Below are 12,350 nucleotides of genomic sequence, written 5' to 3'. Positions count from 1 at the left end.
TGACTGGTAAACTGCCTGAAATATGTGCCAAGCTTCACAAGTCTACAAAATATTTAAAGTGAAACTTGTTTATTTGAAGAAACATTACAAAACAATTCTTGGAAAAAAAAAAATCATATATGCCACCCTAACAAATATAAAGCGGTCCTCTCTGTGAAGAAATACTTCCGGGCAGTTCATGATGTTGACTGTTCCAAGTCCAAAGGGGGGAAAAAAAGATCCTTCCTTCCCAGTATAGGAGATCCACATTACAAACAGTGGAGTACAATGACATGGGACAATGAACAGGAACAGATTTTAAACAAACTCTGCCATTGACACTTGAGTTCCCAGTCGTGCCATGCTATACTTGTGTCCCACATGTCAGTGGGTCAGCACTTCCCATCATATACAAAAGGTGGGGTTTACTATGCGAGCAGGAAAAAAGAGCTTCCGAGTATCACTCATCGCAGTCTTCTCGTCTAACTCACAGTGACGAATCGTCCGCCTTTGCTGCTCGGTGCTGCGGTGGTGCGCTGATCCTTTAGGATGCGGAATCGCTCATTCAGGGTGATTGATGTTTGCTGTAGAAAGAAAAGTACACCGCCGTCGTCAACACACTTTAATCTTTTTGAGACAATGTGGGCATACGAACACTTGAAATAAAAAACGGTCCTATGCGTTTCTTTTTTAGTGAATAAATCTTAGTAGGATTCTCTCACCGGTTTCCCAACACTGTTGATGTCAAACTGCAGAGGCACTCCTTTTGGTATTTTCTTTTCCACTATTTCAACCTTCTCAGGAGCAGGGATGGCAGTCGGGGGATGCAGGGTCCACGCAGAGGGAGGCCTAGGAAGAAGTCAGTCACCGTTAGATGGAGTAGGGCTGCAATTAACCATTATGTTCAAGTAAAGAAACTGTTCTTTTTTTCTTTGAAAATTGCTCACACCATTTAATTAACCACTACCAAAATAGTTACCGCTTAGTTTGATAGTTGACAAATGATCTGTCAGCTCTAATCTTTAAGTGTCTTGTTTGGTGTTGAAGTCATAACCAGCATGCATATTTCTAAATTTCCCTTTGCAATATGACACACTACTCTACTCTTTGGCATGAATAAATAAAACATTTTATTATAGAAATACTTTACGAAATTATGTTTAAATGCGTGTTTTTCAGGATTTGTGATATTTACTCAGGCTGAGTCCTGGCTGTGGGGTTGTCAATTGAAACGGTCAACATTCCATTGCTGCCTGCCAATGTACGCCACCTGGTGGATAAACAGAGAAATTGTGTTGTATGACACTAAAATGACAAACCATAGTCTTCTTTCTAGAGATGGGTATAGTAAGATTTTTACAGTACTTCTACGCTTACTGATACTGCTTATCGAGCTGGTATTTTACAATATACTTATAGGTTATTTATTTGAGAGAGAAAAAAGAAACCAAGAACAGAATCAACATTTCTTTATTTTATCATATGTACTGAAAATAGATTAACATTCTTGAGTTGCAAACAGGAACAATATTGTTAATATAGACTATAACAATATCATTAAAATGTAAAATATATAAAATGTAATATATATGTATATGTAAAAAATATTAAATTAAAAGTAAAAAAGGGTTAGAGGAAGAAATTGAGGGTAAGAGGGGGCATAGCTTGTTGCAATGTTTGTGAGGAGGGGCAGAGTAGCTCTCTCATATGATGGACTTCCGTTAAATGCTTTGACAGGTTGCTTGTGTTTCCTCCCTTGTATGGAAAATACTTGTATTTGTGGTCTGAGCATCATCAGCATTGCCTCTTGTGAAGTGTAACTACACTTTTAAACATTGCAGAACAGATAACGTCTGAGCTTATTCATCCTCTGGCCTTTCATAATTTAGCACCGGGGCCCGTTTTAATACTGGGTTTCCATCCCTACTTCTTTTTCCTCCAAATGATTTATTTCCTCAGTACCTTTTCTTCACACTGAGTAATACAGGCAATTAGGCATTTGAACAGCTCGAGCCAAAATAGACTCAGTGACCTCTAAGAATACTCACTGCCGAGTTCTGACTGGAGCGCTGCGAGGATTTGGCTTTTCCACCTGGGCCTGTACCTGTAAGAGTAATGAACATGAAAAATAAACACAGTGGTTTATTGACATTAGTCTGGAGACAAGATTTAACTCTCCAGATAAAAGGTTACACATGCGAACAGAAACCCCTGAACACATTCAGGTGAATCTAGAATTATGATACACTTTACAACTGTCAATGCCAAACATAACCCAGCATGTACCTTGAGTCCTCTGTGAAAAAGAAATGTGGCCTGGCGGGCATCCCTCTGAGCCTGCTGGACAGGTGGGGGTGGTCTGTGCGAGTGCAACACAAAAGCAGCATTGAAATACAGCTGTTTATTTAGTGTGTGTGCGCGTTTGTGAGAGATGCCAAATACACAGCACAAAATATCTAATGTAGACAATTTAGATCAGTCTTCCCTCCTCTATACCTGCTTGACATCGACACACACACATCTTAAAAAAAGGAGTCTTGTGTGTGTGATGACATAGCTGAAGAAACCGTGACTTTGGGATCTTACACCAATCCCACAATTCTCATTGTGTTCAGAGCTACACATTAGCACAAGTACACCATTGTAATGAAGGTGTTCTCACCGTCGTCGCAGCTGAAATGGTCTCTTGACCGCTGCTGCATTCTGACCTCTCTGTGGCTCGGGCTGCCTGTACAACCGCCTCTGTACCTCTGGCTTCCTGTATGGGGCTTCTGTGCGTTGAATGAAGGGCTTTGTTTTCTGTCTTGTTTTCTGAAAAGGGAGGTGCCGTGAAGGAGAGATATAGTTTAACCAATGGCAAAGCCTTTGAAAAGTGGCACTGCCTCTAAAAATAGAGAGCAAGCCGTTAGCACATCACAAGTTTGAGGGAGAGGATTAGTTCAGAGTTAAAATGAGAAATTATTTTCTATTAATATCTGTCAGAAATCAATAACAACTCTGGGTTGATGGGAGCAATACTAAAAAGTTTCTAAGAGCGTCTCGCATGGACAGTAGGGGCAGTGAGTTTGCTGATCCTGAATACCAGACAGTAGTGCCTGTTGCCAGGCGACAGGATGTGGAGAAAACTCTCTGGTAGTGATGAACGTCTGGTAGATCCAGGTCATTAAAAGCAGGAGGAGTACAGTGTTGGTGTGCTTGCTTGTATACTAGGCGAGCCAAACTGGCTTGGATGCAGAAGTCTTTGAAATATATCTTTGTCGGCAGGGACAAGGTCTTTGACAAAGTTGGTCAAGCATCAGCGCAATCGGCACCATACAGACCGGGTTTCATTACACTCAAAATAGTCACTCATCATGCACTCTTCTTTCTTATAGGTTTTGTGTGCGTCAGTTTGGCTCATCATTGACACCTCTACTACATCTTACATGTTGTATTCAAGAGACAGTGTCTCAGTTGAAGCACTCCTATCTTAAGATGTGGTACTCAAACATCCTCTAATACATGTTTACATAGTTACAGTCAGGTCTATATATCAGAGGACAGTCACACGTCCCTGTTGTGGCGTCAACACCAGTATGTCGTCCATTAGCTACCTGGTTGACTGCTGCTCTGTTCAGTGTTCCGAGTCGTTTCAGCAGAGTAGCTGGCCGCCGTGCAGCCAGTCCTGTGATAACTCCCTGACCCCGTCGTCGACCAGGTGGGGGAGGGACTCTTCTGTTTCTTAATTTAGGTGCCCCTCCTCGCGGCACACCGCCTCCTGGTTAAGATAACATTAGCGGCATTACAAAGTGGACTGAGAAAAAAAAAAAAAAACCCAACAAGGAAACTACGCATCAGCACACACCTCTCTGGACTGGTCCAACCGTCCTTGTTGAAACTCCCTTTCCTTGGGCGAAACGGCCTTTCTTCTTGACTGGCCGGCGGTTCACAGTGGCCTGTCTCCTTTCTAACTGTTGCTCTTTTCTGTTCAACCGAATGATGTCATCTGTTAAATTTATCACATGAGCAATGATTAGCAAATGCGTCCGAAAGCTCGACTGAGCTATATTTAGCTAGCTAGCAGCTGACAAACCTCCCACCCGTAAGTGGCTAACATTTACGCCAGCTAACTGTAGTAACGTTACTCTAGTAACGTTGACGTTATGGGGGACCTTACCTAATGACATGTCGACTTTGTCGGGACCCGCTGGTTTTCTCCCCCGAGCTGCTGTAAAATCACCTTTGTTCATACTTTAAAACCACGACAAACGATTCAATGTAAAGACGGATATAAATATAGTTAGCGGTCGTGCTAGCTGCTGGTCCCTTTTGAGGCTAACGTTTCGCCAACCCTCCTCCGAACGCGAGCTGCGCTGCGCATGCTCCGTTGGAGACATTCCATTGGCATTGTGGGAAACGTAGTAAAGTGCAACAGAAGCCGTGTTACAAAACTCAAACATCAGCGTGCACATGTAACTGGTAGTAAGAAGGGGTTGGACGTATGCAAACGGCGTCTGCCCTTTGTTTTGGTCGGCTAGCTTTAAAACACCACTATCAGACTTGGCGTTACTTGTATTCATTGCGTGTTGCACTTCATTCGGAGGAGGTAAGTTACATCTTCAGCTCACCGTCATTTGAATGAGAACCGTATCTGGCGTCGTCGCTATCTTCCAATATAGCCGTAGCTAGTTTTTTGTTTGTTTGTTTCGCTATTTTTTGCACGTGCTATCTTGAGATTTTCCACCATTTCCACTGTGCTTTACCCTGCAGCTCATCTTTCCACTCGGCGCCAAGGCGCTTCTTCAGGCTTGTTGCCCGCAGAAATCAAGAGAGCTACTTCAGTATCCTCCCTCCGGCATGTCTGGCAAAAAACGCAAGGCAACATCTGCTTCCGCCGGAGTGTCCGGCCCTAAGCAGCAGAAGTTGCCCCCCATGAAGGAGGTGGAGAAGGAGAGGGCTGGAGGCTGGCTGCAGGACCTTATGAAGCAGCAGAGGACCGAGGAGAAGGAGATGGAATTAAACAAAAAGCGCCTGCGCTTTATATCTGACACTAAGAAGATCAAGCAGGGATCAGAGGGAGTACTCTACTGGATGTTAAGAGACCACAGAGTACAAGGTAAACACTTGAAAACAACTAGCAGCAGTTCAACCAGTGAAGTCGACAAATGCTAATAGAGTTTAGTCTCCGTCTGCAACATGTTTTGTGTGTTTTAGATAACTGGGCGCTGATCCATGCCCAGAGGCTCGCTTCCAAGGAGAACCTCCCTCTGCACATCTGTGTCTGCCTGGTTGTCCCAGAATCCGAGCTGTCCACACTCAGACATTACAGCTTCATGCTGAAAGGTCTGGAAGAAGTGGCAAAGGTATGTTTTTTTTTTAGTACAGCAACAAAATTCCAGTAGTGTATTAATCACTTCCTTTTAAAGAGTACAATTATAAAGTGAACACAGGGGTTTTTAAGATGGTTTGAATTTATTAACTGACAGAAAACTTAAATTTTTGACATTTTATTTGTTAAATGTAGTGCTAAAACTATCGATGAATTGTTAATCATGTACAGATTTACAGTGTTTTTTGTTAATGTGGATAACAAAGTAAAAGATTTAAACATTCTCGTTTGCGCTCCTTAAATATCACATTTGCTGTTATTATATTATTTTTTAACAAACAGTTGGTTGGCCAAAACACGCTTCTGAGTAATTGTGGGCTATTGAATGCAATTTTTAAAGATCAAATGATAAAGTGGAAATTGTTCTATTGCTATAGTCAATAAAATGTTATCAATAGAAAAGTCCCAGTTACTGATACCACAGTGGGTGATGGTTGGGGGCGTTTAGAAGGCACACAAGTCAGAAAGCCACTTTCTTGACATTTTGACCATCTACCAAGTCCGTTAAACGTTGTTCTGTGCCCTCCAAACAGGACAGGCAAGGCCTTAGACATCCAGTTCCACCTGCTGCGTGGTTCAGTGGTGGACGTCCTCCCCGGCTTTGTGTCTGACCGTGGCCTGGGGGCCGTGGTGACGGACTTTTCCCCCCTCAGAGAGCCACTGCAGTGGCTGGAGGATGTTAAAAAGACTCTACCAAAGGACATCCCCCTCATACAGGTAAAGACCTGCTCTCAGAGAGGGTTGATGTGATGCCCTGCACTTTGGTTATCACACTGTTAGATAATTTGTTTGATTTCTTCTGCCGTTCGCTGATTATTTCCTTGCTTTATTTCCTGTCCTCATCACATTTGTTCACATGAAATAAATGCAAATGACCATGCTCTCATTTTATGTGTATTGCCTTTTTATTGGAGCCCACGAGGGCTGTCATTTATATTTTTCCATTTTCTAGGTTGATGCCCACAATATTGTTCCCTGCTTGGTAGCATCACCCAAACTTGAGTATGCTGCCAGGACAATCAGAGGGAAAATCACAAAACTTTTGCCAGAGTTCCTCACGGAGCTTCCTCTTGTAGAGAAACACGCCTACACAGCTACAAGAACAGCCAAAGTAAGTGTTGCACTAACAGCGAAGGGCACATTGAGACTGCTGTGAATAAAAAATAAGGAGGGGAAAAAAGTCGTGCACTTATGTTTTTATGTCACATTCAAGGACTTTTGGATCGGTTAAGACATCTTGATAATAATTTGCTTTTCATAAAAACCTTCATTGCTTTGGAAGTGTTTTTTTAAGGCTGTCGGTGGGCTCATTGATGGGTAGTTTGGAAGTCAGATTGCTGCAATAAAGATCCTTCCTTTAAACCTTCAGCTGCTCCTTTTTCTCTGTGCATTGATTGATGAGTGAATATAAACAGTCGAAAAGTTAAGATTTCCTTCTCGGCATTAGATATGAAAGTCGTGTGTCCTTTAACTGCAGTGCTGTGATTGATATTCACTAGTTTGAGCTTCCTGTAACCTAAGCAAGGTGAGAGGCTCACAACTTCACCTCCTTTTGAAGTTTCCAGTTCGCTACAACACCAGAGTGTATATTTTATTTCTGACCTGTACTGATTTGTTTTTTTTTTCTCCCACAATCACCTCACAGCCAGTAGACTGGGACAAAACACTGGCCTCCCTGCAGGTTGACCGAACAGTAGGAGAGACGGAGTGGGCTAAACCGGGCACCAAGGCAGGGACGGCCATGTTGGAGTCCTTCATCGATGTACGCCTTAAAATGTTTGACACCCAACGCAATGACCCGAATGCTGCCGCCCTCAGCCAGCTGTCGCCCTGGCTCCGCTTTGGTCAGTTGAGTAAAAACACACCGACTCTGACTCACCATGGCCGTCTCACTTATCCATCTTTGTCGGCCACTTTTCTTATCCTCTTCAACCATCTCTTCTCCATCCTCCTCGTTAGGCCACCTGTCAGCCCAGCGTGTGGCGCTGCAGGTTCAGTGCAGTGGGAAGTCTGCAGGTCACTCCGTCGCCTCCTTCATCGAGGAGCTGGTTGTGCGCAGAGAGCTGACTGACAACTTCTGCTTCTACAACAAGAAATACGACCATGTGGAGGGTCCGTTTAGATTCCTAAATTGATAGGTAGTAGAGCACATTTTCTGTTTTTGTTTTAATGTTTTATTATATGTGCATGTGTGTGTTATTCAGGTGCGTATGAGTGGGCTCAGAAGACCTTGAAGGATCATACCAAAGACAAGAGGCCCTATGTCTACACGCGTGAGCAGCTCGAAAAAGCGAAGACACATGACAAACTCTGGAACGGGGCTCAGGTACTTTCTTCTTCTTTCATTCATTCATTAATTGTTTTTAATCAATATTTGCCGGCTGTTTCATGATACTTTAAGCTTTGTTCATTACTGCTGTTTATTTCATGTTATCTGCATTAGTACCAGATGGTCACAGAGGGAAAGATGCATGGTTTCCTGAGGATGTATTGGGCCAAAAAGATTCTGGAGTGGACTTCGTCACCAGAGGAGGCGCTCTCAATTGCTCTATACCTAAACGATCGCTATTCGCTCGACGGCCAGGACCCCAACGGCTTTGTCGGTGAGAACGTAGATATGATTCCCCGTCTGACACTGATGCGTTGAATTTACTTTTCTGCCATATTCATGCTCCCCTCCCCACTGTGTGTCCGTCCGTCCTGTAGGTTGCATGTGGTCTATTTGTGGCATCCATGACCAGGGCTGGAAGGAGAGAGAGGTTTTCGGAAAGATCCGCTACATGAACTACAAAGGCTGCCTGCGGAAGTTCGACGTAGCCCGGTTCGAGAGAAAATACTGTCCCAAAAACCTTTGAAGTTGAAGATCTTTTGAAGGATGGGAAACAAGGCCTGACCGACTGAATCTCATACATCTTTACATCAAGGAGCGTTTGTACAGCCTTTCTGGCCGCAGAGGTTTTGGTCTTCACTGTTTTGCCCAAAACTTACTTGGGCTGTTTGTTTTACTGAGTATTCAGAAACGTTGTTTCTTGCTTATCAAGACAGGTTGTTTACTATAGTGTATGCTTAAAGGTGCTAAATTCCAAATTCAGAGCCTTTTTTTTTTCTTTGTTGAAAGATTGCCTCCACACGGCTGTCAACATGGTGATGGCTGAGCCAGCGGCTAGCAGCTAATGGTGCTAACAGCGCAAACGGTGGCAGCAATGCTAACAGAGCTAAAAGTTTAACCTGTGAGGGCTTCAGCAGTGAGATCATGGGTTGCTACAGCGTTGTCAGCGGTAACCGCTGTCTGAGCATAGTGCAGATTAACAGTCAGTGGGGCCAGCTAGGTAAATAAAGAGATGCTTGGAGAAGCTTGTGATTACATCACACACAGAGGGAATGCAACTTTACAAATTGTTGTTTGCTGCCATATTAATGCTCTGAATTTTGAATTCACCTTTAAATTAACATGAGATTGTGATCTGTCGTGCCTACTTTAGTATAAAGAGCTACGTATATACTTTTTTATTTGATATTACTGTTTTTGTTTTTTTACTTTTGCTTCTAATATAAGTTGTAAACGTTTCATTATTTGTTGATTCCACATCACATTGTTCTTTTAAACCATCTCTGAGGATTTGACTCCTCTTTCTCAAAAGCCCTCTTTTCAAATAAAATCATTTTTAAACATTACATTGTTCTTTTAAATCATCTCTGAGGATTTGACTCCTCTTTCTCAAAAGCCCTCTTTTCAAATAAAATCATTTTTAAACATTACATTTTTTTTTTATTCATTTACAGTTCTCCATCTGTTGCCTTCAACAGACTTTGATTATTCTTTACTCAGAAGTATTCATCCAACCGCGATCACTTTGAACTGATTGCATTTACATTTCATTCAGCTTAGTGTAGCTAAGCAACACTTTGAATATTGTTATCTACCAGCTACTGTGATAGAAAATGACATTCAGAGTAGTTTAATCAAATCTGCACACGGATAAGCTTCCATCAAATGAATGGTTAAAAAAAAAAAGAATTTAATTAGAGAAACTTGTGTTCTTCAATCCAAAATGTGAAACAAAAGAAGACGAATATGTGGAGTCTCATACTTGTAAGTGCAAGGACTGGGTTACAGCATGATGAATGTGGTTTTAGTGAACACTGATGTAATTAAGCACAGAAAAACACTTCCCAACCTAATTAACTGCACCCTCAGTGAGTAAAAACAAGCCCCTCAATGCACTTATCATTTCACAAAAACAATGTGAAACCTGCTACCTGCTATAAGCCCCTACAGTCGTGCTTTCCTGTGCTAATTAGCTGAAACCATTTTGTGTGGTTTCAGGCAATAAGAACATTACAGAGGGATATTATACCATCAGTTACTGGTTTAAGGTCCTCGGCATTTAAGACGGTTCCTATCAAACTGGCTATTTGCCATCACGTGCTGTTGGAGATGAAGAATATATCAGGACTTACAATACGATTGTGTGGCGTTACCTGTAAAGCAGTGTGTCGACTAAAAATCAATCATGTTTTAGAATTCATCAATGATGCTATTGTTGACACATAGCAATACTAAATGTCATGGCAATCCATCCGATAGTTGTTGAGACAAGTAAAAAAAAACACCCTAGAGGGAAAGTCAAGGGATCAACAAAGGATGCATCCTCTGGGGACCCTGACATTGGGTACAAAATAGCAACACCTTTAGTTGAAATACGCCAGTCTCGTCATCAAAGTGGGACATTGTCGGCCCCCGAGCCGCGCCGCTAACGTGGATTAAAGCGCTAACTGATGAGATATTGGATTACGTGAGCCGTGACTTTCTCCTGCTCTCCTGGGGAGTTTCTCCCGCTTGATTTCACAGGTGCACGAGTCATTTCAGCACAAGAGCCTCACACTTACAGGCTACACAGGGAGAATGCAACCACAGCAGATCCCCTGTGCCCCGGGGTTCGCCCGTCTTTTTGTGAAATGGCTCGTGTACAAATTGAGCAGAGAGCTAATCTCACCCGCTAAGAAGGATTTAACAAGGAGGAAAATGAAAACAGTGAAGCGGTGTAAGAGTTTCATCAATGTGCTGTTGATATCCCTTTTCCCTTTTATCTCCAACATTTACAGTCCGCAAATTACTTTTTGCTTACGCTGACATTCGCTGTGGTGTTGAAGGTACGTTTGTTTCCGCCTCAGCTCATTGCACCTGGTACCCAGCTGAATAATGTCATGGCTCAACCTTGACACTCCAATACCGGTCTTTACAAACGATTTACTGGAAGGAGAGAGAGAAAAAAGTGTTCTTCAGGTTATCATTCACTGGTCGGGATTCTTTCTAAGAAAATCCATTCCTCGCAGGGGCACATTGGCTAATAGGATATGTGGCTTAATTTCAGCACTGAAAGAAGACATGATAGACCAGATCTTCTAAATGAAATATTGATTCAAAATAAAGTTAGTTTATTTAGTCGATGGACAAGCTGAAGAAATGGGATTTAGAAATGTGTACTGTTTTCAATGATGTGGTTATATTTAAGAGATAACTCCATCCACGCTCCTCCTCTGAATGAGCCGACCACCTGTCTGTGTATGCTCATAAAGCCGTTATCTTCCTCTTTGGTGGACTTAGCTCATCATCCTCCCTGCAGTGAATGAATATGTACTCCGTGTTCTTTTCGTCTCTGATATGGTTTTGTGCTTCTAAGTACATCCTGTCCTGTCGCTGTTCTTAAATGATAATTTTGTAGTCATGACAGTAGTGTAAGTGGGCTGTAGCTCTTAGGTTTCCATTTCCTGTTGGTTTACAAGATGTCTGTCGAGTAGTCCCTTCATGATTTAGAGAGAGACATTGCTGTCCAATTTCTCACATGTAGGCTATTTGTTTCCCATTATGTTGGCAGGCAGTGGATATCTCCAAAACGAGGAAACTCATACAACAAAAATGAAACTACAGTTAAGAGGATAAGTATTTTTGATCTTTAATAGATATGGTCTATTAGTTCACCATTACTTTCACTGTGTTATATTCTAAATTACATTTGTAACTCAAAACATGTCAGGGCGATGCATATAAATGACACAGTCCCATGTAGGTTGGGTTTGAACAGAGAAAAGTTGCGATTTCTCACCCCTACAACTCCCATGGAGCGTCACATTGACTTTTTATTATTTCTAATCCTGAGATTTTTATGGTTTTCGACATCTCTGTGCGTGAAAGCGTTATTGAAACACGTCTTATTTCTCATTCGGGTTGATATGTGCTTTAATTTCACTGCAACCCACATTCTGCTCACAGAACCCTTTAAAGTTAAATGATACTGTCTGCTTCTTATTGTTACATCAAGGCGCCCCGGGGAGAGGGGGGGGGGGGGGTAATAATGGCCACGCTCTTGCATGAATTCCATTACTCGGGTGACACTTGTGAAGCAGCCTTTTAAATGAGTCCATTTGCACGGCCGGAGGGTAAACAGTGTATTCTGTTATGGTGATGGAAGTTGTGGGCAGATAGTTTTTTAGATAGCCTGTGTGGCACACTGATAACGCTGTGTCATCACAAGGCGATTTGGCGCGTCCATCAGTGAGCTTGTCATTATATTCGCTCCTCCTCCTGCTTGATGTCCCTCATCATTTCATTTTTTCTCCCCACATTATTGACCCAGTGACATCAACCTTCCTCTCTACGCCCCATAATTACCTTCATTTGTAGGAATAATTGTTTCTTCGCTACGCTGAGATAACAGAGACGAGCTTCTTCAAGTCATAAATAACTTGTGTGGCGGGCAGCACTTAAACCTTGATGTTTCCACAGAAGTGCTGGAGCAGGCCGCATCATTATATATACTATTTCAAGAGAAAAACACACATGCTTTCATTTAATAGTAGAGAATACTTCAACAGGCCATGTGCATTAATAAACGAGCTGATGAGCATTCAGGTGTCCTACATACAGGTATTGTTTTCAGTATCATTTGTAAGTCGAGACATAACGTTGGGAGCAAAAAGATGATGGAAAGATGATGGATTT

At 42.3% G+C, this 12,350-nt stretch overlaps 2 protein-coding genes across 2 annotated transcripts; one reads left to right on the top strand and one right to left on the bottom strand.

The window, feature by feature from the left end:
- Positions 1–78: 78 nt before the first annotated feature.
- On the bottom strand, positions 79–4,332 carry LOC311012367 (UAP56-interacting factor-like). The gene is made up of 9 exons (XM_084007805.1): positions 4,136–4,332; positions 3,824–3,964; positions 3,573–3,736; positions 2,642–2,790; positions 2,266–2,338; positions 2,028–2,083; positions 1,175–1,249; positions 702–828; positions 79–563 (listed from the first exon to the last, which is right to left on the bottom strand). Exons 1-9 carry the CDS (start codon positions 4,206–4,208, stop codon positions 462–464), a joined length of 960 nt encoding a protein of 319 aa, XP_083863931.1. The 5' UTR covers positions 4,209–4,332; the 3' UTR covers positions 79–461.
- Positions 4,297–8,921, top strand: cpdp (CPD photolyase). The gene is made up of 10 exons (XM_084007804.1): positions 4,297–4,564; positions 4,729–5,074; positions 5,173–5,325; positions 5,886–6,064; positions 6,300–6,458; positions 6,993–7,191; positions 7,307–7,459; positions 7,552–7,673; positions 7,791–7,950; positions 8,054–8,921. The coding sequence occupies exons 1-10, from the start codon at positions 4,460–4,462 to the stop codon at positions 8,200–8,202; spliced, it is 1,725 nt and encodes a 574-aa protein (XP_083863930.1). The 5' UTR covers positions 4,297–4,459; the 3' UTR covers positions 8,203–8,921.
- Positions 8,922–12,350: the final 3,429 nt, after the last annotated feature.

Source organism: Eutrigla gurnardus (genome assembly GCF_963514095.1).
Source record: "Eutrigla gurnardus genome assembly, chromosome: 4".
NCBI lineage: Eukaryota > Metazoa > Chordata > Actinopteri > Perciformes > Triglidae > Eutrigla > Eutrigla gurnardus.
The sequence above is the reverse complement of the archived record's forward strand: the minus strand, read 5'-3'. Positions and strand labels throughout refer to the sequence as shown.